This window comes from Mastacembelus armatus, chromosome 1, assembly GCF_900324485.2.
Source record: "Mastacembelus armatus chromosome 1, fMasArm1.2, whole genome shotgun sequence".
In the NCBI taxonomy this organism is placed as follows: domain Eukaryota; kingdom Metazoa; phylum Chordata; class Actinopteri; order Synbranchiformes; family Mastacembelidae; genus Mastacembelus; species Mastacembelus armatus.
In genome coordinates, this window is record NC_046633.1 from 162,669 (window position 1) to 187,722 (window position 25,054).

Genomic DNA, 25,054 nt, shown 5'->3' on the forward strand with positions numbered 1-25,054 from the left:
GGTGTGACGTAATTTATTTTTATTTCACTTTAAGCTCTTGTTTGTTTTATTGACATGTAATTAACTTTTATTACATTTGTCTTTGAATCAATTAATCAAAACTTTATTTGTGTGCAGATGATTGACAGTGCTATTAATTTAATATTTGAAATAACAGAAAAACAAATAAGGCTGGAACCAGAAGAAAGTGTGTGTGACTCTAATGTGTTACTCTAACAGAAACCACCTGATTATTAAAAATCTGTATCAAAGTTTAAAAGACGAAGCTGCTGGTTCAGTGTGTCCCCGAGTCCAGATCCCATCCAGAGACCAACAGCACCAATGAATGTGGGGTCCTCAGCGTAATGTGTGTGAATCAAGAACCTGGTTCAGCTTCATGTAATAGAAGGTGATGGGTTTTAGCGAGATACTGAAAATGTATGATTAACCAGGAGAATCCTGCATCCCTCATAGTGGTCTGTCAGCTAATTAAATGTCTTATGAATCTCCTCATGTGGCCTTGTTTCTGGTGATACCTGGTGCCTTATCAGCCCATATGGGGTTATTGCTGAAGAAGATCAGGGGCTTCCAACAAAGGAAGCACAGTGACACCTGGTGGTTTCTTTAAACTACTGGCAGCCCTCAGAAACAACAACACGGTTTAGCCACGTATGTGCAGAAGCCTGCGTCGTTAAATCTGTAACTTTTTAAAACTGTGCCAGCTTCTCTCTGGTCTCAGCAACATCTGGACCTGGTTTTTGGAAACAGACAGGCCTCCCATTGTGGGTGAGGAAGAACCATGTGAGCCAGGTCAGCGGTGTGGCTCCCTGCTGTGTTTTTAATAGTTTCTGGACAACAATGGAGGTCTACGGCTCAGACCCATAGGATGAACCAGGTTCTGGATTCACACACATTACGCTGAGGACAGACCCTGGATGGGGTTTTTGGTAAACCAGATGTGAACATTAAAAAGCATGGAGGAGGCTGCAGTTTGGTGTCAGTTTCCTTGTTTTATTGGTGATATCATGTTGTTACAGTTTCTGGACAGATAGTGTGTGTTATCTACCAACAGAGACATTCTCTCGGTGTCTTACAGATGGAAGAGGCCAGGTTGGGATTATTAAACAGGTTTTGTGATAACCTGAGGAGGTGGCCTAGTGACACACAAACACGCTCACACACAAACACACACACAGAGGTAACACACAGACGCCAGCTGGGATGGTTATAAGAGCGGAGGGCTTTGTCTTCAGAGACGTGAGCAGCGAACCTTCAGGGGACCTAAGTGCTGCTGTTGGCCAACAGGGGGTGACAGTCACTGGGACAGGAAGTCCAGGGCCGTGTCTCGCTCCTCCACCAGCTCGGCCGCTGTGGCGTCCATCTTGGCCCGGGAGAAGTCATTGATGGGGAGGCCATCGACCACTTTCCAGGTCTTGTTCTGTGGAGCACGACAGAAAGGAAGGTCAAGGGCTGAGCTTTGAGGTTCACCTCATTCAGCTCTTCAGACCGTAAACAACAACAGAGTCCTCAGCAACGATCCCCTAAAGAAATGGTTCAACAGCAAAACAGGTTTCCAGGAAGAAGCTTCTCTTTCTGCTCAGCTTTTTCATGTAGTTACAGCAGAGGTGACGACTCCCACCTGGCTGCCTGTTTAGTTTATATTCCAAACAATTACCAGGCTGCTTTGCTTCTGTAGTTTTATTCCAGCGTGATCAATATGAGCTGATCAGAGAAAGAACCACAACATGGAGACATTTAGGAAACCCTGCATTTTAGAAAAGGTTGAGAACCAGCATCCATACGGAGACACTGCTGGAAAACACTGGACTGGATTTTCAGGAGCAGCCTTGTTAAACAGTCGTGTTCATTGACGGCCGATTGGCCCCCTTACCTTGATCTGGACGGGGAAGGAGTAGATGAGGTCCTCTGGGATGCCGTAGGAGTTTCCAGCAGCGTACACGCCCATGGAGATGAACTCACCCTGTCAGCAGGAAACAAACAACAGTTCTCAGTCAACACACTGAAACCTGCAGGCTCATCAGCAAAACAAACATCTGACATGCAAACAGATTTTTGTTTTTAGAGAAACTGATTTATTCCCTTTGTTCCATAAATCCACAAAATACTTGTCAGAGTCAGAGCTTTACTATATGCTGGACCTCAGTGTTGGTGATGATTTTACTGAGGATCAATCCAAAAAGCTTCTGCAGAGATGAAGTGACTTTCACACTGAGACCAACAGATCCTCAAACTGTCTAAAGACCTGGATCCAAATAAGCCTCAAACCTCCTTGGTGCCGAACCAGATGTCCCTCATGTGGTCGCAGATGGCTTTGGCAGCGGACATGGCGCTGGACAGTTTCCTGGCCTTGATGACAGCTGCACCGCGCTGCTGCACCGTCTGCAGGAGGAAGAGAAGGTTTTAAAACCAGACACAAACTACAAAATAAAATAGAAATAAATCTTGGACACCCCAGAGTCAAACTCACAGAGATGAAGTCTCCTCTGAGCCAGGCGTCGTCCTTCACGCCGTCATAGGCGGACACCTCTGTGCCGTGCTTGTTGACCTTGGCGTGGTGGACGTCGGGGTACTGGGTGGACGAGTGGTTCCCCCAGATGATGACGTTCTTCACGCTGTCAGAGAACACGCCGCAACGCATGGCCACCTGCGGCAGAGGGACGGACACAGGACAGGTGTCATTCATTAGCATTTGGTTCAGAGTCGCCCTGTGGAGTTTTCTCATCAACGAACAAAATTCTGTTCACATTCACCAAAACTCAGCGTGTGTCTCCTCTAATAAACCTGATACGTTTCATTCCTCAAAACATTCAGAACCTGCTTTCCCTCAAAGCAGAACATGACTCCATGTTCACTAACCTGGTGTCGTCTGCCTCTGCCTCTTAACTGCCACCTACGGGTCAGTGTGTCTATAATGTGTCTGTTGGAAGGACTGTGTGTGGTGAATAGCTGAATAAACTGGACCCAGCAGGACCTGTTGACCTCTGATGCTGATTCACATGTACTGGTTCAGTTAAACAAAGACAATCAACCAGTTTAATTTGTGACACATGAACCTCAGAGCATCTGTGATCTGTGTGTGTGTGTGTGTGTGTGTGTGTGTGTGTGTGCACGTGCACACCTGGGAGCAGGCTCTGTTGTGGTCCAGTCGGGTCAGGCAGGAGAAGTTCTCCTTGGGGATGGATGGAGCAGACTTGGAGGCGATCAGACAGTTGGTGTTTGCTGGGTTTCCAACCACCAGAACCTGACAAGAAAAACCAAAAAACATCAGTCACTTCCATAAACACAAACGCTGAGAAACAGCGCCCTCTTTGGAGCTACAGTGTACTGTCGCCTGGAGAGGAGCAGTTTATTCATAAAATATAAATTCATGCAAAAAGTCTGTTTCTATCTCAGTTTTTTACTAAAACCTGCTTCTGGTAAATGTTTTCAGAGGAAACTGAGTTAAACAGGTAACATGGCAGGAAATAAGACCCACATCCATGTTTGTTTGGGGCCGTCCAGGATGTTTTGTCTGTCAACGTTAGGACAGAAAGTCCAAATGAAAGTTTGTTGTTGAGACTGCGGGTCATCTGTGACCCTCCTGCAGATCTGCTGGTCTCACAGTGTGTTGTCCATGTTAAACAACACACCCAGAGGAACTTTGACCCCACAGCTTCCGAGGCCTGCTGCTCTTTCCCAGACCTGAGCCTCTGCAGGGACACGACGCTGCTGTCGGACGCTGAGCGGTGCAGCAGAGCGTCAGTGTGACAGCGGACAAACCGTCAGAGTCAGAGGAAAGAGCTGCGGTCACAAGATGCTGTGGAAGCACTTTCAGTTCCCCGGACTGTCGCTCTGTGCGCGCTGTTCAACACACCCATCACCTAAACACAGAGAGCGAGTTAGAGTGAAGCGTCACCTTGACCGTCTTCTTGGCGAACTTGTCCAGGGCGGCTCCCTGCGTCTTGAAGATGGCGACGTTGGCCTTCAGCAGGTCCTTCCTCTCCATGCCCTCCTTCCTGGGCATGGAGCCCACCAAGATGGCGGCGTCGATGTCCTTGAAGCCCACCTCCACCTTGTCAGTGGGGATGACCTCTGTGTTTTGACAGGACAGGGACAACGCTCATTAGCTACTGTATTAATAATTAAATATTAATAATATTTTAGTGTGAAGTCTGGACTGTGGCCTCCCTGAGCAGACTGACAAACAAACAAACTGACAGGAAGTGATTGATTTATAACAGAAACAGGGTCAAACCTCCATCACCTGTTCCAAACAGGTGCAAACTGTTTCTAGCAGAAATAATTTCTACCATTAACTCGCTCTCAGATAAATGTCATATTCACAGACCTGGAGGGAAATGATGTGAGGTTGACCTCTGACCTGCTGCAGTTAGAGGCTGAACAGAGACTCTGCTGTTTGAACTGATTGATTAGGATTATCTGATGTGTTAGTATTGATAAGCCACACTCATTTAAAAAAAAAAAAAAAAAAAAGGCTGTGTGAACCTTGACCCTTTGTACCATTTGCATAACTTCACTTTCACACATTAGTCTATTTTTATCAGGTTCTTTATTTAAATGACTGATCCTGACAATCACATGTGTTTGTTGTCTCTGGGTTGGAAATAACCCCGATGCTATCGGCCTGGACTTCAGTCAAGGTTCACGTCTCCTACGTCCATTGTTGTCCCACCACTGCTCTGATTGGCTGCTGCAGCGGTTTAACCCCCAGCCAACCAGAAGCCTCGTTTCAGACACTCCTTCCTCCTCCCCCCACAGTCTGACAAACACTGTTAAAAATATTCTCCAGCCTGAAGTCAGAGCAGTTTCCACTGACACAGGTTCATTTAACACGAGCAGACGCTGTGGGATCTTTATTATTATTATTATATGAACCATGTGCAAACTGACACTACACGTGTTGACTGGCCTGAAACTGTTCAGGCCTGATGTCAGAGCTCCCGCTGAGCTGGTTTGTTCTTCTCAATAAAGGTTTTCAAACAAAATGGCTGCGTCAGAGGAGCTGATGTCAACTTTCCCCCATTTGACTTTGCACAGAAACCAACAAACAAGTATCCTGTCCCCAAACTGTGACCTCTGATAGTACGACCTTGTCTTTGTATCTGCACAGGTGCATTAAGTATCCTAACGTGGAATTATGGGAAACCAGACCTGCAGACAGTCGACCAACATTTACGACCTGCCAAAAATCCATCCAGTGGGTTGTCAGGTGACTAACCAGGCACAGACACAGACACAGACACAGACACAGACACAGACACAGACACAGACACAGACACAGACACAGACACAGACACAGACACAGACACAGACACAGACACAGACACAGACACATCAAGAGACTCACCCCTCAGCAGTGGGAGGGCGCAGTCCTGCAGCTCCATGACGACTCCATCCAGCACCGGGAGCATGGGGGGGATGTCGAGGAGGATCAGGATGATTGGCTGATGGCGAGACAGGAAACGAACAAATCAGGTACTGCATCAACACACGTTGGTACGTAAAGTGAAGTGGAACCCTGCAGTGTGAAACTGGAACATGTGTAGTTCACGTCAACACCTGCTTTCACACTCGACTCGACTCAAGGACCTTTCAATGACTTTCATGGTCTCACCAGGACACAGAGTGAAGCATGAAGGTCGTGTTTTAAACAGTAACACTGGCACAAACTCAGTCAGTGCAGAGAAAACTATCAAACTAATGAGATTTCACCTTTTATTCTCTTCGTCATTTTAAAACTGAGCTAAATGTTTTACACTCCACTTTTTTACAGCTTCTCCTTTACTTTCATTTTACAGACAGAGCAGCGTATTGGGAATCTGACTACTCTGATACTGCTCAGTACCACATGCACCACATCATGATTTTATTTACCAGATCCTTCCCACGTTTCCAGGTCGGTCTCAGTTTGGAAAAATTGTAAATTCCGAACCATTTCCAGTATTTCCATGTATGGTAGAAATGCAGCAAGAGTCATAAAATGTGGGAACCATCAAGAACCTTGAGGAGAATTTATAAAGGAGAACTTATCACCAAACTCCATTAAAAATCTTGTAATGTAGTGTTGTTTTGCATTTTGTCAAGGATAAAAACTAAATTTAGTTTAATTTAAAACATTGTGTAAAGTAGATATATCACGCTCTTTCATTCGGCATGTATAAATCAGCAAATGAGAGCTGGCAGAGACAAACACTGATAAATATTAGTCCAAAGTTTCACACCTCCAGCTGAGTCTGAACCTTTTAATCACACCCTCCTTAGATTCTTTAGATAAATGAACTATAAAACAGCTGTGAGGACCTAAAAACAAAGCTTTAAAGGCTTTACGATGATCAGGACTCCAGAAAGCTGAAGGCCTTGCTCCATTAAAACATGCTCTTTATTCCTGCTGAGTCCATTATGTAAGAGTCAACAGCTGTGCAGTCATCAGCTTCTGGAGAAGGGGGATCCGCTGCTGCAGGTTACATAATCACAGCTCAGTCTTACCTGGTCCTTCCCAAACACATCCCCCTTGGCGATGCTGTACAGCAGGGAGTAGGCGATCTGGCCAGCAGCGCCGGTCACCACAACACGGATCGGTTCAGCCTGCAAGGGAGACAAACGCCAATGATTCATATGTGTCACTGACCTACATAATTAACACAAGGGAACAAAGCAGGAAAAACCTGCACTGCTGCTCTGAAGTGTTGGGCTCAATTTATTCACAGAGGCCACCTCGTCCACATAGTGACGGTGTTGGTTTACACACATTATCATGCCTGCTCCTCCTGTGGGACCACATCCTCAGTATGAAGAGGATCTACCACCAAACCCCAATTAAAGCCACTGTTTAATGTACAATAACCTTAGATACTGTTTAAAGCTGCTATGACATTAGTTTAATTTTAGACCTGAGCTTTTGTACCAACTCTCATACTGGATTCGGCCTGTGTGAAATCAGTCAGTCAAACCCTCAGCTCCTGTCATTAGTTCACAGGAGTCTGCACTAACTAAGGTCAGGATTTCAGCACAACAAACAAAGAGCAGTGACTCGGGTCGCAGCCGAAATGAAGGATGACTCCGGTACATTCACAAATCGCCTCATATCAAATCAAACAAGTCGCGACTTGTGTGAAAGGCAACGATTCGTTAAACCGGCGGTTTGTGAGGCGAGATCCGGAGCTGATGAAACTGGTACCGATTGGCCACAATGGCGGAACCAAACAATGGGCCGATGATGTAACGTGACGCTGAAGCCACGACACAGCCTGCACCAAGTAAAATGGAGGCAGCTGTATGAATGTAGTTATAGCGGATTGGCGAGTGTTGAAACGGCGGAAACGAGCCCGGACTCTCCGCTGCAGATCCTAACGTTACACCTGCCCGTTTTTATTCAACCACCGTGTTTTATCTGCGGGTCGTCCCTGCACATGACAGCTCTGTCCTGGGTTGGTTGATCAAGAATTCGGGGCACAAGAAAACGCCATTAACGCGCTAAAAAAATTACATTAGTATGAATTAAAATTGAATTACGCCGCTTCCGCCTTGTAACGCTAAGTCAATGTCAACTACAAGCGCATCTGTTGCCCTGAACCATAATAAATAACTTAACAGACGTATAGTGACTCTAAACTGCACCGGGAGAAAACGGCTTTCACGTGTATATGTAGAGAAAAGAGACAGGGAGCAGCTAACGGGTCTTACCATCTCTGTCAGCGGGTGAAGTCGCCTGAGGTCTGCGGAGACGGAGGGGTCACCTCTATGCGTCTCTTCTACAGTCAGGCGGTAAAACGGCTGCTCCCCTGCGCACCACGGGAGTTGTAGTCACGTCAAGACTCTAACGCGACCATTTTCGTCCAGCTAACGCCACAAAAAAAACACGCTCTCCCACAATGCACCGCTCTGGTCAAACCGCGCCCAATAGGAAAAGTTCGATGAAAACGGGTTTTAACTGAAGATGCACTTTGGCGGGACCTGGTGGTCGGTAACGGAAACGTATTAGATATATTTATTACATATTTAATAATTAATGTACAAAATAAAAATATAAATATATAATTATATATATAATATAAAAACACATAAATGTAGTATTTCTATACAGGCTTGGTATATTTCTGACAGGAAACAGTGAATTTTATTTTTATGGTGTTTTGACTACAAAAAGTGTAGTTTTTTTATTCCCAGTGTTTTTCCACCCGTGACTTCTGTTGCATTTAAGATAAAACAACTTTCATTTATGATGTTTAAACAATGTTTAAAAAAGTTTTTCTAAAAACAACGTCCCAGTAAGTGTTTAACCCACAAAGGCCACTGGGAACAGAAAAACAACTGATTATTTTCTTAAGATCTGTGAATTATTCTGAGAGACTGATGAATTTTTAAATCAGGGTCAAAGGTGAAAGGTCACCTGAAGATCAGTCCCCAGACAGCAGGTCTGGTTGAGCCTGTTATCTGCAGCCTGGCAGGAGGTAAATCTGTGCAGAGCCGATCTGACTGGTCTGCTCACATTTACAGGTCACGATGCCTGACGATATGAATTTTTGATCAAGTGGCTTCAAATCGGAGATTGGTTCTTCATAATATTTTGAAGAACTTGACAATGCAACTCTCTCTGTTTTAAACTACCTGATGACACCAAATCTGTCCAGGAATAAAGACAATTAATTGAATCGAAGAACTTTAAATATTGTCTTGTTGTGGCTGTTTACACTTAAACATTTTATGTTTTGTCAGATTTTGGTTCCTGGTCCTGTAGAGACGATACTTCCACCTTTGTTAAATATTTATTTTTCATGTCCTCATGACTCCTTTACTGGTGTTGGATGAAAACTAACAAAAGACTTTACGAGCACCCTGTGATAAAATAAGAAGACCATTTTATCCTTAATCAGAACATCACATGTACAGTGCACCACCTACCAGCAGCAGAATTTTATTTAGGTTAGGGTTCAGGTGTCCACATACTTTTGGCCGTGTATGTCACCTGAAGGCAACGACCTGAGGATGAAAGTGAAGGTGGTCACATTAAACCAGGTGACACCAGGTGCAGCTAAAACAGGATGCAGGTCTGTGCTGCTGGCAGCCAGGTGGGAACTGACCGCGGTGCTGATAATCTGCTGCAGCAAAGGCAGCACTAAAACATGGACGAGTGACGTACGTCCGGTAACCCAGCCTTCAAAATAAAAGTACGAATATAAATATAGTTGCTGTATAAAAACTGCAACAGCCTCTTGACAAAGAATAATTTCATCCTTTACTATTAAACATGTCAACATTAAGATACATGTGCAGGAGGAAGCCTGAGTACTTTAAGAAACTGCACATAAAGGCCTCGGTACGCCTGGGACTGTAAAAAGATGTAAAATTAACACAAACAAAATGAATATAGAAATGCAAAATACTAATGTAAAGAGACAAACTTGAGACATGCAAAACGTGTTCAAAGACGTGCTGAATAACTACAGGGAAACACAAACTACAAAAATATATTTTAAAAAGACCCGTGAGGTGCAAAATGTCTATAAATTGATGCCAAACAACCAAAAAGCTCACAAACACAACATTTTACATACAGATATTGTATTTTTGGTCTTATCTGTGCTCAGGGCCCATTAATATTTGAACATACGCATGAAAACAAAGTCTAAATGCGAGACTTTTATTTTGAAGGCTGGGGCCGGATGTGGTGTTGTTTCCCACCTGGCTTCACTTTGCCCTGAACATTTGCAGCCAAAGCTGCGGAGAAGAGCCGAGTCTGGCTGAATTAAAGATGACGGGCTCTGAAAAAGACGCGACCTGCCCAGGTCCTTCACTCACAACGCGGCGGTGTCGGGTTTCCGGCCGCCATTTTCATACCTGGACAGAAAAGGCCCAGGTGAAAACACAGCTGTTTCCTGTCCAGGTTACCGTCCGTCCACCCATGCAGGTTTCCAGAAATGCACCTCACTATCCCAGACATTTATAACGAACTTAGTGTCCGGTAACTGGACTCGTCTTTGGTGCTGCGTTCAAGGACGCGCGGTCAGCTCCGTCCCCCCGGTGGCCGCGCTAACGGCCGGTGTGTCGGTTTCACTCACCTGCGAGGAAACCGCCCGCACCACCAGATACATGGAGGTCAGCAGCGTCAACATGGTCCCAGCTGTCGATACTCAGCGTCCTCTGAAGGAGAAATGGCGGCTCGGTCCGTCACGGTAACGTTACCGGGAGAGGGAGACAGGTGGACACCCACAGAGGAGGAGAGACAGACACCTCGGTCCGCGCTGCAGCTCGACTCTCACGGCTTCTTGTGCTTCTTCGTGCCCGGGACTCGCTCCCACCTCCACCTCCACCCCCCCGCAGCAGTCTAGTCACTTAATTAGATTGCAGGGACGCAAATAGCCGCTGAGCCTTCATGTGTAATCACAGGTGAAAGGCTGGAAGCTAAAATCCGGGAAAAAGCCGAGGGAGTTTTGTATGTGACACCAGGCGGCTGCTCCAACCCACAGGTTTAGGGTCACATGAGGGCAGGGTGCTGCAGAATCAGAACTGGTGCTGCATGCAGACCTGCAGTGGTGCAGTGTAATGAAGTACATTTACACATGTACTGTGTGTACTTGAGTCTTTACACTTCATGGTACTACTGACACTGTTACTACAGTACTACCACAGTTGCTATTGCAGTGCTATTTTTACTCCACTATAAATATCTGGCAGCATTAGGTACTTTACAGATGCAGATTCCTAAAACTAAATAAAGAAGCAAAATATAAATAGAATCGGTGTTAAGGCCTAAACTAGGTGCAGTAGTCCACATCAGTTCTACCAGCTGGAAAACTGCATCACTACTTAAAGACCAGTAATACATGAAATGAGCCAATCTGCACTTGGACTGTTGGAATATCAAATATATTTTGAGGTGAATACGTTCTAGTTGTATTTTTGCACTTTAGTAACGTTAAAATAACAAACTCACACATCAATGAGAAGAACATGTTCTTACAGTTGTACCTGTGTACTGCAGTATCGTACCGCCTGCTGCCAGCAGAGGCTGCTACGTGCACGAGGAACAGGAAAGAGGCTGCTCTGCTGGTGATGCCGGACCATCATTGATCCAGCTCAGCCCTTTATGTGTCCAACGGTGAAAATGTCCTTAATGTCCTGTGACTGGAGAAAACAGTGACAAAGGATGCCTCAGTCCCAAAAGCGGAAAAATCCTACAACACCCAGGATGCATTGCACCCGGTGCATCCCAGTGCCCCGTCCATTGTAGTTCCTTTATCGCCAACTTCCTGTTGAGGAGAGAACAGGACTTGGACGTTGGACTTTCTGCCGATCATTGAGGAAGGTTTTAGTCCTCATGGTGTCCAGGTTGGAGTTTTTCCACAGAGCTCTGCTCACAGGTCACACACAGAGGTCACAGGTCACACAGGGGAAAGGTCACTGTTGTTCACTGAGACACACACACACACCTGAGGCTGGATGGGAACAGGTGACGTCTCCCTTTCTGTAAACAGGCCCGTGATGAGCAGGGACAGGGAGGTGACCGTGCAGCCTGTCGGTGCTTGAGTCGGTGAGGCCCGGCTCCTCTGACAGGCAGGTGAGCTGTGGCATTCCTCCACACGGCCATTACTGGCACAGACAAAGCATGATCAGGCAGCCAGGAGTGATTCGCACAGCGGGTCCCAACCTGCCAAATAACAGTCAGTCAATCAGTCAGTCGGTCAATTAGTGTACGCATCCTGCACTGGGAGAACCAAACTCACGCTCCAAGCTGACTTTGCAGACTGCAGCTGTAATTATAGTTGGAGGCAGAATATAAGGAGCCAAAGAACCAGTTTTTCATGTTGTGGCGGTCTGGGGCTATCAGGCTAAGTGGTTCAAACATGCCCCCCCCACAGGACACTGAGGCCTCAGCAGTCCTGCTTCAGGTGTGTTTCAGTCTGTCCTGGACTGTCAGTCTGCTGATTGTGTTTCTTCTTCTAAACAATGTCCAGACTCACATTTGTACCAACGTTTGTGCCTCTGCACGTTCAAAGCTCCGACTGTACATAAAGACGGATGATGCGTCACCACTTCCTGCCACTATGCAAAAACGAAGCCAAAACATCAGGATCACAAAAGCACCTCGCTGCTCTGATGCTGCGCAGCCGTGATCAAAAACGAAACATCCAGTCCGATCAGCTGTGCGTTTTGAGCGTGAAGGCTCGTCACGTGTTGGAAACATCAATCATCAGCTCGTGTTAATGAGAACTATTTTCCACTCCAGCCTCCTCTTTAGGTTTGACAGGTGACGAGTAAACAAAGCGCCGTGGCGTGGAGCCGGCATGGCCGAGCCTGTTCACCACAGCTCTCGTTACTCCACATTGTGTCTTCTCCCTGCCCTCCGCTTTAGCTGTCAGTCACCACTAAAGCCCGGGGAAGGGGAAGGCTGCGGCGCTCACCTGCCCACGCTGCCAAAAAACTCCCACATACCTGACACATACATGTACAACACACACACACACACACACGTAAAGAGAGTTCATGATTGCTTCCTCCTGATGAAGATAAGTGGATTAGAAACAGTTTGAGTCACGTTCTCTCTCTGTCTCATTACTCTGCTGTTTGTTGACATGCAGCACCGTCTCTAGTAAACAAACAAACAAACACGGCTTGTTTTCTCACGTCCTTGACCTCCTCCAAACACGTCCAGTAGATTTTCTTACTTTTAAAATCACTTTCATTCAACAAGTTTGGATTATTTACACCCATGTCTCTTCTTCTCTGCCTCTGCTTGTGCATTGTGTGTTTTCTTGGTGCATCACTGCCCCCTGGTGGTCTGGTCAGTGGAATAGTATGAAACCATTGGCCGACTGGCACGTGCATCCTCACACACGTGCATGAATTAAACAAAAGGGTGGACTCACTTATGGGAACCGCTCAGTGATCATGAAGTCTGCACGGCACCTTTAACCTGACACAAACAGGTTAGAGGTGCAGGTTTAATTCAGGAACTGCTGGATCTGCTTTTTCAATGAAACTGCAATTAATAGTTTAACAGCTTCAATTAATAGTTTTTATGCTTGAGCTCAGCAAAACCAAAATGCATTTGGAAAGACAGATTTTGCAACAGATTATTGTCGTCGATGCAAAAACAAATAAATGCTTATAGTAATGTTTTCACTAAGAACATGACCGGACTGAAACACGACTATTTCTGTTATTTTGCATGTGACATGGACCAAATATCATGTTTAGCAGCTGTACGGTCGTCATACTCATTATGGGCGTGCAGACTTGACTGACTTAGGGAAGTAGTTGATAATAATTGTGTGTAATAGTATAAGATGCCCCAGGGGTGTGTGTTGGCAGTAATTACAGCCCTGAGTGAAGCTGTCTGTCAGCAGCTCAGGTTGTCAGGACACAGGAGGAATGTGGAGAATGCAGTTTTCTGACCGCTGAGCTGGATATGAGCTCCAGCTTTCATCGCTCCTCCGCTGAACTTATAAGGACAAACAAGTCCATTCGGTTGTCTGAGCCAACTGTGACCATTTTCGGGCCCGGCTGGCGTCAGCGCCGTACCTTGTCTCGGGTTTGTTATGTCTTGTGAACCAACAATGTGGGGATTAGCAATATTTTCAGGACCTTGTTGCGCCACAACAACAACACAGACCGTGACAAGGAAACATGATTTCATCGACTCAACGGTTTTCTCGGTGGCGTGGTTGGTGCTGGTGTGTTCTGTGGAAACAACGGGCATTGTGGGAGCATCTCCTGACCTCAGGTTGAACCTGGCATCGGTGATCTCACCTGCGATGCCCGGTTATCTCCTCCTCTTAGCGTGACTCAGATAGCAGAGGCAGGTGAGGGTCAGGCGGCCTGGTGTCGCCATGCTGCCGCCATCTTCCCCTCCGCCCCTATAAACCCAACACCCGTCTGCCATTTTGGTGCCTCTCCGGGCAGTTATGCTGTGCCTGTGGTTTCTCGACGTGGAGGCGGTCGGCTTTATTCATGTGCTCCATGAGGCCGCTCTGCAGGCCGCATCGGCCGATCCCTATCTCAGCGAGGCCGACATGCCTGCAGTCGCATTCCAGCGGGGATTTGCAGAGGGATCGGGGAAACTCATCTAAACCAAGGATTAAAACTCAGAGCCTGTTCCGATGCTCTGATAGCAACCGCTGCCTGCTTCCCTTTACCGCCCTTTGTTTCTGGGAAAACACAAACCGTCAGGAGCGGCTGACAGCAACAAACAGGCCAGCCGTTTGCAGAAAGCATTAGTCACTTACATTACAGTATCAGAAACCTCCCCCCAAAACAAAACTCATCACCGGGCTCCTCGGAGGAGCTGGAAACCCATCGCTCGGCTCTAAACCTTGTCATGGCGCCAACACTTGGCAACCCTTTGGGATAATTAAGACCAGTCACGCCCCACAACCCCTCTCCCCACGCTCCCTGGCAACTGTATCCCCTCCGTCGCTGCTTCTTCCACTTCTCCTGCCAATCACACTTACTCCGCCATCTGCCTGGAATGGCACTGATAGAAAACGCCCTAAAGTGCTGGTGCGAGGCCAGAGCCGCCAGTCGATACGCTGATTAATGGTTAATGGCGAAGACGGAGGAGCGAAAGTGTCGAGTCCTTCCTGTGTCTGTTGATGTTTGAGTCTGACATGAAGGCAGATCCCATCGGTCGGTCTGGGTCCAACACTCGCTCCAGTCTGACATAAACAAAACATCATGTTCCTTTTTTCGGCTGAGAGTCCTGCTGTGGGTCACCATGAGGTCACCATGAGGTCACCATGAGGTCACCATGAGGTCACCTCGACTCAGTCGACGCCTTCAGACTCACACAGAATAAACTTTGCATACAACCCATTTTATATCTGAATATTAATGAGCTGGTGTTTCTCATACTGGTATAATGAACATGATGATGAAATACATGCAGCAACTCAGGGTCTGTCAGTTGACCCTGTTTTATCAGGCGGTTTAATACTTAGGGTGGTAATGTGGATGGTTAAGGGGCAGCACTGGATTTTTATTATTTGTCTGGTGTGTATGATACTAGCTGACATCATATCCCAATCAGTGTGGGCAAAGAGGATTTTCTATCGCACATTTTAACAAAGGATCATATATAAAATCAAAAACATCCTAAGTCGCCGAGGACTCCTGAGGGTTCAGAAGCTGCTGTCAGGTCCAGCTTTATCACCTTTATTTTTGTAGCTTGTCTAAATGTTTAACTGTGTTTTGGCAGGAAAGCCCCATCAGTTTCAGGACTAAAGGCCCAACATGAGAGCTGGTTCTGATCCTGTCACCACGATATATAGAACCACAACATTTCTCAAAAAGTCGAGAAAGTACAGAAAAATGCCAGGCTGGAAATGATTACTCAATCCAGGGGAAACATAAACCCTCTCAGCTTTCGCTGTAAAACACCTATTATTTGTCCTCTGTCACCTTAGACCGGGCTAATCCTGCCCTGCCCCCCGATTCTGTCTTCATGTCAGATTTTTGCATGACTGCCTCGCTCGCCTTTCTTCTTCCCCTATGTCTGAACTTTTCAACCCTTCAACTCTGCCCTCGTCCTCGGGGACAGGAGTCCTGAAGGGCTTCGTGTCTTTTCTGTCTGCGTGTGACCTTTTGGAGTCTGTCGTCTCACACACGTACCGACACGCCCACGCCGTCATGCCACCTCTTGCCCGCCTGCGAGTCCTGCGGCCATGTTGGAAACACCTAGACGTGAGAAGCAGCAGCCTGACGAGGCGGCCGGCAGATGTGCCATCGACGAGTCTGCACACAGAAGAGTTTCACAGGACTTCAACCATCTGTCGAGTCAAGACTCCAGGCACGTGCACGGACACGGCATCTGTCGCCCTGTGGATCCAAGACACCACTCAGCACTGTACTGTAGCTCTATGTGACGCTAAGGAACTTGGGAAAAGTAGTTCTTGTCTGTAAGCTTTCTGTCCCACTACACACTGAGCAGTATGAACAGGCTGTTTAATAACACTCGGTGTGTATCACTCCCAAATGACGCACAGCTAGAAATAATTAACCCCTTCCACCCAGCAGCCCCGGCGCTGGGACCAGGCTGCTCCGTTAGTAAAACGTGATCTGGTGCTGCCATTTTAGGAAGGTCTCAGTGTGGCACATGTGTCCCTGCAGCATCTGCCAAATGGCTAAAAATAGCTCCGCACTGCATCACATTTAGCAGAGCTGCAGGTTCAACAGCATCAGTCTGACTGACTCATTATCATAAGGCTGATTTAGAGGTTTGATGGGGCCGAAGTCCTGGAGATCTCACTGTGACCTGGTGATGGAGACACAGAGACTGACTGGAGTTCTGAATTCTCCCAGAAGTTGTGGAGCAGTTGCTGACTGCATTAGGGGACAAATAGTGGTAGAAATGACAATCTGCAGCCTCTATGCTCCATAGCTCCAGGATCCACAGGAGATGCAGGACACCTTCTTCCAAAGTACGGCAGCAAACCAATAATGGAATCAGCTGTTTGATCAGTGATCTGTGATAAAGTGTAAAACACACATCAGAACGATTCTCACTAATTATTTAGGATCTGACAGGGCCTGTGAAGCTGCTCAGACACACACACTTACTCTGCTCTGACCGTGTGGAAACCTGGTGTTGTCACAACACAGGTCATGATGGTGTCCTGTAGGTGAAACATGTGAGCACCTATAGGGGTTTAGGGTTGGGGGGGTGAGACTGCGGGGCTATAAATAATCGTGAGTAAGGTAGAACCACAAGCACGAGACAAATTATAATAGAGAGAAAAAACGAAAAGAAAAGTCAAGTCGCTAAGTTTCCATCTGTCCCAGGCTCCTGAACTCGAACAGGTTTTACTCCAAACTCTGCGTGGAAACACTGTGTCGTCCACTGGCTTTAACACATAAAACCAAGGTAGAAACAACAAACCTGTGGTGCTTGAAGCAAAGTCAAATTTTCACGGTTGAGCTTTTCTCTCTAAAAACATTCAATATCAAAGGACTGAAACGTTTCGGGCATAAAACACTGAAATGACGGCGTCCAGAAAATACTAGGGTCGGTTACTTTCACCTGACACGTCACATGTCTCGGTCTGCGCTCGGGGAACCTTTGTAGGTCTGCCGGATTGTGACGCTGTGTGTGTCGATGGCGAGGCCTGGCGCCGCTCTGTCCGCCCAACGCCACATCGTCTCCTCTGGGCTCCTCGCTCCTTTATGGCGCTTTTATTTTGCCTTTCTTCTCTGCAAGAACTGAGCCAAACCCCCGAGGGCCTGCAACGCAGAGAGAGAGAGATGGGGCGAGAGTAAAGCAGCGACGAGGAGAAACAATACGAGCAAGAGAGAGAGGGAGAAAAGAGGTGTAATTTAAAACTTGGAGTTAGTGTGACGCAAATTGGTGTGAGATGTCAGGACAGCAATAAAATGGCCGCCAGCAAGAGAATTAATAGACCTGGTGTTTACAGAGATTTCCTGTCAGCTCTGCTTGTACAAAAGGTCTTACATATAAACACACACACACACACACACACACACACACACACACGTCTGAGGTGCATGTGTCGATCCATAGACTGAGTCTCTGGACTGTAACTTTAAAATGAATCAGACCTTCGGGTTAAACAGGTGAGTTGAATAGAGTCACATGACACATCCTGACCTCAGACAAGCACCGTGATAATCACAAGGAAGTTCTAGGTCTGTGTCCTACAAATGATGGTTCTATGTTATTGATAAAGACCCTCTATCTTCTTGTCTTATTTTGAAGGGCTGCATGTTACACACAGCAGCTATGACGACAACTGAGCACAGACACGACTGAAATAAATAACAACAAACAAAGAAACAAGAGGACGACCCTGAGTGTCTTTAGACTGGAATCAAATCACTGCCACTAAATGTTTTAGTGTTTTAATCTGTAACACTGGACACTGAACGGATCTAAGACCTCAACATAAGGAGCAGAAACAACCTCATGGTTCAGGTGGGTTGTTTGTTTATCATGTCAGTCCTTCATGTTGAGACCTAAACTGGTCACTTATGGCACCAGTTTCAGGGGAAACGCAACCGTCGTCCTTCACGAGAAGTTTCTGCTAATGAGGAAGTGGGTTCTTTATGAACCACGCAGGTTTTGTTCGGCTTATAGCGCAGACGGTCTGTGCACGAGGCTGAAGGTGTCATCAACACACACGGCCCAGAGTGTATCTGTCGACATATCCTCCGCCTGCACAGTCACAGGGAACAGGTTACCAGGAAGAAATTAACCCCGTTTAATGGAGGCCAGATGGATGGATGAAAAGAAGAGGAGAAGAAAGGAGGGAGGAGGTGGAGGTATGATCTCACGGCTCATCCTAATGAATATATAAAGGCGTCTTTCGGAGCCCTGCGTCCCATCAGGGCTGGGGCATTATGGCAGCGGTGGCGGTGTGTCTTTGTTCTTCCTTACAGACGGGCGACACTGAAAGCAATCTGTCCTGTCGCGGGGGCTGCATCCAGCAGCCGAGCCCTGATAAGGAGACCCCCTGGCCTTCCCGCTAGTCTCTGGTCCAGCGGGCTAAGCCTCACCTTCCTAATCCCCTGCAGAGGAAAAACTCTTTGATTATTTGCTGACCAATAAAGCCCCAAACTGAGAGCGAAGGTGACGTTTGTTTGGCGGGTTCTAGAGAAAGGTGTAGGCCTTGATTGGCACATTTATTGGACGGCGTTTATCACTTCTGGTGATCGGTCCAGCCGCTTAATAACATCCACAGGATCAAGTGCAAAGGGGTTTGTGCTTTTTGTTCAGCTCTTTTTCATTCCCTTTCTCTTTCTTCTCTTCTATCAGCGTAAAAACAACTACTTAGACGAGGCACTCTGAAAGGAGCTAATCTCGCGGTGTGGAGAGGCTCGGTTCAAAGGGCGACAAGGTGCCAGTCAGACTGCGCCGCTACAGCAGCTACAAGCCAGGACAGCAGGTACACTGTCCGGTCCAAATCTCAACCACAAAGGCCTAATAATGGCTCCCATAACCCCCCCTCCAGACCCCCAAACCTCCTGTGCAAAACCTCAACGATGCAAATGAACCACGTAGGTTTGGGCGAGATAGCAGCCGCGCTTTAAGCTATGCAAAAATATTCACAATTCCAAGCTGGAGAATGAAGAGAAAAATAATAAGATATGAAAAGTAGCAGAAAAAAATCTTCCATTTCGCTTTGCTGGCTGTATATTTAGGCTGTCTGGAGTGTGCTGGGGATTTGTTACCGTCTATCACCTTTTCCTCCCTCCCCTTCCCTGCATCATCTTCCTCTAATTAAAGTGTTTGTTGTCAGCCTCAGATCCAGGGTGTGAAATCAAGTTAGCAGTTTATGTAAGAGCCGTGGTGAAAATCAAACACTTTGTTCATCAGAAAGACAGGGACTTCAATCACTCCGAGCTGGGATATATGTTCCCATTGTTGACTTTGCTATCTGCATGCTAAGCCAATTTTCTACTTAAGTCTCCCAGCTTTTAAAAAATGTTATTTGGTTCCCTATGTGGTCTTAATTCTTACCCCTCGCTGATAAGCACAGCCGCAGCAGGCCGGGAAAATATAGGCCCAATTATAGAGGACTTTAAATTCCAAATCATTCTTGGGTGAATGGAAAAATCATTTTAATGAAAAAGTAGAGGAGGAGATGTATTTTGAGGTCTGACGGTCCATTTCACAAACCAACCTTCCACTCAACCCCAACAACCCCCCGTCCCCCAAAGGGACTCGACAAGCTGTGTTTAATACTTTTACAAAAAGGAGCTGAGGGACGATGCACAGTGAGGCGTCATCTGATTTCTGCAAATCTTTGAATTTTACAGAAATGAAATATGTATACGCCATACAACCCATAACACCGGGAAAGAGAAAGTCCAGCAAACCCAGTGTGTAATATTGACCTGATGATGGCGCTAAATAAAGTCAGACAATCACCAAGTCATGGAAACAAGACAATTCACTTCAAACTACAGAAACTTATTAAGGTTCATCATCTGGGAACCAAGAATATCTGCAAACAAACTTCACATGGACGGATGTTTGGGACGACTGAGCTCAGGCTGGGGGTCCCATTGTGTCCAGGATCCCCTAGTCCAGACAACTCACCTTTATTTTCTCCAAAAGTCAAAAGGATTTTCACTTGGAAAATGTCAGAACAATAAATCATCGTGACACGTTTATGGACTCTCTACAGGGGGTCTTAGACTCAGTCCATGTATTTACCAAGTTCACTGTATTTCCTGAACTTTCAGAGACTCTTCTGTAGAGTTGAGTGAAAACATAAAGAGATTTAAAGAAACTTATTTCTTAATTTGTACTTTTCTTTACACCTTTAATCTTGTTTTACGTTGATGAGACTTTAACAGCCAGTGAGTCGGGAACAGGAGGAGACTGATCAATTGGCCAAATGAAAACAGGCGACCAGATCTGGACTGAGTCCCATTTTCATGTTACGTTGCCGTCAGAAGGTTTTTTTTATTGTGGCATTTTCACACATGCCTTTATTTGCTAGAATTAGCTTGTAGAAAAGATAAAATTCATGCAGGCCACGCCCCTGAAGCTCCACTAAAGCCCACTGCACAACAAAGCAGCAACATAACGCTGTTCGTCATTTACCCAGGATGCCATGCACACAGCAAGTTCTCCACTGTTCCTCTATTATGGCGCCAGCTGCAGGCGTTTGGAGATTTGGGATGAAACTCCAAAGTCTCTATTGATACCCGTCAGCAGTGTTGTTGTCCAGCTGGGTGGAGGCCTGACCAGGTGTTGCATCCCGTGAAGATGAATAAGCCGGCGTGGCGTGGAGAAGACCTCAGCCGGTCCGGACACTCAGACCCCCGGCCAGCTTCAGCTGCTGGGTTTGGGGGGACAGGTGTGGCCTGATGTGGGCCCACTGAGTTTCTCTGGTGACAGCGACCTGGCAGAGGCCTAACCTCATCCTACCACCTGCCCCAAAACTCCATCACCACTAACATCCACCCCTCCCCCACACACCCCTCGGGGGGAAACAGGATCTGGTCCAGAGGGATAACAGAAGAGGAAGAGAATCCAATTCCTTATCCAGTCTGCCAACTGACTTAATTCCATTTTTGGCAGCCAAAGACCAGCCTGCTGCTCCTGCACCGCCTGCAGCCTCCCCAGGCTCAGGAAAATATAGAACTGTCTGGAAACAAGGACGGAGGACGTAAGACAAGAAAAAGGAAGAAACTCTCTCACAGGATTTTTTTTTTATCAGGACTTAATATTTACTTACTGTTTGCTCACTGTTCTAAATGTTCCAGCATGAATCCAGGCTGAGCTGCAAATGTTAATAGACTGTTCATAGTCTGCTGGAAGTTTGCAACCTGGCACCCAAACTGTTTCATATGAAGCATCAGGAGATGATTTGTATTAGTAAAGTCATTAGGAAGAACTAACAAGCCATTTCTAACAGGGGAAGAACGGAGGGAAGGAAGGAACCAAAGCAGGAGGAAAAGGGAAGATCAGAATTTTAACATCATCAACTCACATTTTCAGCTGCAACTTTCCTTTAAGCCTCCAATTACTTTTCCACTTTAGATGCAGCTGAATGTGGCAGCTCACACAAAAACCCAATAAGGGAACCGTGAGTTGTTCTGTAATCAAACTCCTAAAGCCAAAAATGAATTTAGATTTTACACAGGAGAAAGGGAAGAAAGAGGCAGAGAAAAAAAAAAAAAGTGACATGTTTTATAAATTGATCCACTCACCCCAACCGGTCGAGGCAGATGTCCAAACTGAGCCCGGTTCTGCTGGAGGTTTCTTCTGTTAAAGGGAGTTTTTCCTCTCCACTCCGGGTCTCCAGGTGCTGCTCATAAGGGATTTGTTGGGTTTTTGTAAAGTTCCTTGAGATGGTTGTATTGTGGTTTGGTGCTTTGCAAATAAACAGAATGAAATTAAATTACATTGACAATAAATTGAATAAATGTTGGTTTGATTATTTGTGGGAATGCTGTGAGCGTGTTTTATAAAATAAAATAAAAATAATAATAAAAACACTCATCAGAAATTAAACAGTTTAAAACAAAACCAGATAAATGTTTACATTAGACCATTTAACCAAAATATGGTTCAGTTTTAGGGTTTTCAGTCTGGTTTCCTTTAAGGTGATCTAATAGCATCTACTGCAGTCCATCAATCAATCAATTAATCAATTAATTAAAGGCTCATTTGTACAAATTCATGCAAATCAAACCGACTGACAGGCTGATAATAAAACTGAACTTCAAAATGAATTGAGCTAATAAAAAATGATCAACATGCAGACAATAGAAAAGTGATTAATGAGTCTTCATATTTAGACAGCACACACAGCCACGTTAAAAATGTGTTTATAGTCTGGGTCCAATAATTGTGGTTCCAGGTAGGAGCTGAAAGCAGCATCAGCAAAAGTTCTGGTTCTGCTTTTAGGACCAGAAATGTTCACACGGTGACTCGGTCTTGACACAGAAGAGAAGAAACAGAGTTAGAAGTTAGGAAGGAGGAAAGAGATGGAAAAGGAGGAAACAAGGAAGGAAGACAGAAAGGAGACACCTCTTAAACCCCCCCCCCAACATGAAACAGTTCCAGCTGGTTCGCCCTGTAAGAGTCGACCGCTGAGCCGAGATTGAAAAGGAGGAGCCGAGGCCGTGGAGCATGAAAGAGGATAGAAGAAGAAGAAGAAGACAACAGAAGAAGACCGAATAAGAAGAAAGGATGTGGGGCTGGGGGGGGGGGCAAGAGACAAGAGTGGAGGGTCAGTCTTCAAATGACCCCCCCACCCCCCCCCACCCCATCACTTAACAGACACTTTGGGGGTCAAATCATTAACACTCCTACGGCTACTTTAAAGACGACAAAGAGACGAGGGGGGTGGGGGGGTGACATTTCACCCGGTTGGTCAGTCTCTGCTTTAATTAGTCACCAAATCACCCCCCCCCCCCCCCCCCCCCCAACACACACGTGTTTTCAATTCTTGTGAGGACATTACATTGACTTACATGGAGACCTAAAACTAACCAGAACCTTTTACTACCATTAACCCAACCAGAACCTTTTACTACCTTTAACCTAACCAGAACCTTTTACTACCCTTAACCTAACCAGAACCTTTTACTACCTTTAACCTAACCAGAACCTTTTACTACCCTTAACCTAACCAGAACCTTTTACTACCTTTAACCTAACCAGAACCTTTTACTACCCTTAACCTAACCAGAACCTTTTACTACCTTTAACCTAACCAGAACCTTTTACTACCATTAACCCAACCAGAACCTTTTACTACCATTAACCCAACCAGAACCTTTTACTACCATTAACCCAACCAGAACCTTTTACTACCTTTAACCTAACCAGAACCTTTTACTACCCTTAACCTAACCAGAACCTTTTACTACCTTTAACCTAACCAGAACCTTTTACTACCATTAACCCAACCAGAACCTTTTACTAGCATTAACCTAACCAGAACCTTTTACTACCCTTAACCTAACCAGAACCTTTTACTACCTTTAACCTAACCAGAACCTTTTACTACCATTAACCCAACCAGAACCTTTTACTACCTTTAACCTAACCAGAACCTTTTACTACCTTTAACCTAACCAGAACCTTTTACTACCGTTAACCCAACCAGAACCTTTTACTACCTTTAACCTAACCAGAACCTTTTACTACCATTAACCCAACCAGAACCTTTTACTACCTTTAACCTAACCAGAACCTTTTAATACCGTTAACCCAACCAGAACCTTTTACTACCCTTAACCCAACCAGAACCTTTTACTACCTTTAACCTAACCAGAACCTTTTAATACCGTTAACAACACCAGAACCTTTTCAACAATGCAGGAGGGAAAAGGTGTGTGTGTTTCTCTTTCTGATCATTAGCATTCCTGCGTTGCGAGGTCCAGATGTTGTCGCTGTTTTCTAAATTGATTCCATTTAACGGAGATCTCATCTAGATTAGCTCTCAGATCTTAATTCTTTGTTTTATAATTTGCTCTTAATCTCCTTCTCTCTGTACTAATGATAAGGCTGCAGCTCTGCTCAGACTAAAGCTCCTCACTGGGAGCCGCTAAAGCTCTTCAATAAATACGATTAGTGCATATCCTGTGTTACATTGGTGAATAAGACCAGTGCTATCAGATCTGCTGCCGGAACCCAGTACAGCCTGCAAATGATCCCTGTCTGTCTCCTTTGTCCATCAGTCCGTCCGTCCATCCTGCCAGTCTCTGCTGTGATATTTCAGTCAGTAGTGGACTGACGGACTCTAAGGCTGCTAGCGTGGCTTACATTTACTTTTCAAAACCAACAACTTTCCCAGGACTTCAGCACAGTGTGTTCACAGTGAACATGTTTTCTTTGCCCAACAGGCACTTTACTTACTTTTCAGTTGTGTTTGTTTAAACAGCAGCAGATCTTTGCACAGCTCGTCAAAGTCATTAGTAATTAAATATAATATAATAATATCGATCTATATATTTTGACCTTTGAACTTGACAAAAACACAAATAATCCTTTGATATTCAGGTCAAGTAATAAGAGAAGGTGATTCACTGACAACAAAAAGTTCTAAAAAAGAAAAAAGTTCTGAACGAAGACTGAATATGATCTGATCTTAAGCGAGGACGCCTGAGTAAACTGGACTAACGTGACAAGATGCAGTTTAAAGCTCCACCCTGAGCTAACAAGTCGACCTTGTGTTAGCTTTGCCTTGTGCTGTCCTGCTCCTGATTTAAAACAGTTCACTGCAAGGAACAAGGAAGGTGCAGAGAAAAATTCAAATGATGCACAAAAGTTCAGCTTCATGCTGCAACTCATGAACTTTGAACTTCAGGAACAGAAAATTCCCAGTTACAGAGGCAGGAATATCCAACAACATGACCCAACACGAGGCTTTTTGTCTTTTAGCTGGATGTTTATGTCGGTCACAGATCACACAGCACAGACGAAGGGGGGAGTAGGTGGAAAATAAATGAGTAAAGATGGCCGGGTGTCTTGTGCAGCTTTATTTAGTAGCTCGGCCAATGACTGTGCTGATGAGGGCGAGTTCAGCTGTTTCTTTTCTATAACTCTCCCTTTGTGCAGGAGTGAAACAACATGCTGGGG

At 45.7% G+C, this 25,054-nt stretch overlaps 1 protein-coding gene across 2 annotated transcripts; it reads right to left on the reverse strand.

Moving 5' to 3' along the window:
• Positions 1-969: 969 nt before the first annotated feature.
• LOC113128764 (malate dehydrogenase, cytoplasmic) lies at positions 970-10,377 on the reverse strand. Of its 2 annotated transcripts, none has more exons than XM_026304307.1 (9): positions 10,059-10,377; positions 6,487-6,585; positions 5,348-5,444; positions 3,896-4,071; positions 3,119-3,241; positions 2,468-2,644; positions 2,266-2,379; positions 1,871-1,960; positions 970-1,417 (listed from the first exon to the last, which is right to left on the reverse strand). In XM_026304307.1, exons 1-9 carry the CDS (start codon positions 10,110-10,112, stop codon positions 1,295-1,297), a joined length of 1,053 nt encoding a protein of 350 aa, XP_026160092.1. In that variant the 5' UTR covers positions 10,113-10,377; the 3' UTR covers positions 970-1,294. The 2 variants fall into 2 exon arrangements, with proteins under 2 accessions (XP_026160092.1, XP_026160093.1); XM_026304308.1 differs by lacking the exon at positions 10,059-10,377 and adding an exon at positions 7,684-7,814.
• Between the last annotated feature and the right edge of the window lie 14,677 nt (positions 10,378-25,054).

What these genes read in the sequence shown, in the direction of transcription:
- LOC113128764 (XM_026304307.1), bottom strand. Translation starts at nt 10,112, where the DNA reads ATGTTGACGCTGCTGACCTCCATGTATCTGGTGGTGCGGGCGGTTTCC. An exon ending in ATGTGTTTGGGAAGGACCAG is followed by an intron (nt 5,445 to 6,486) that starts GTAAGACTGAGC and finishes TCTCGCCATCAG; the next exon opens with CCAATCATCCTGATCCTCCT. An exon ending in TCTGGTTCGGCACCAAGGAG is followed by an intron (nt 1,961 to 2,265) that starts GTTTGAGGCTTA and finishes TCCTGCTGACAG; the next exon opens with GGTGAGTTCATCTCCATGGG.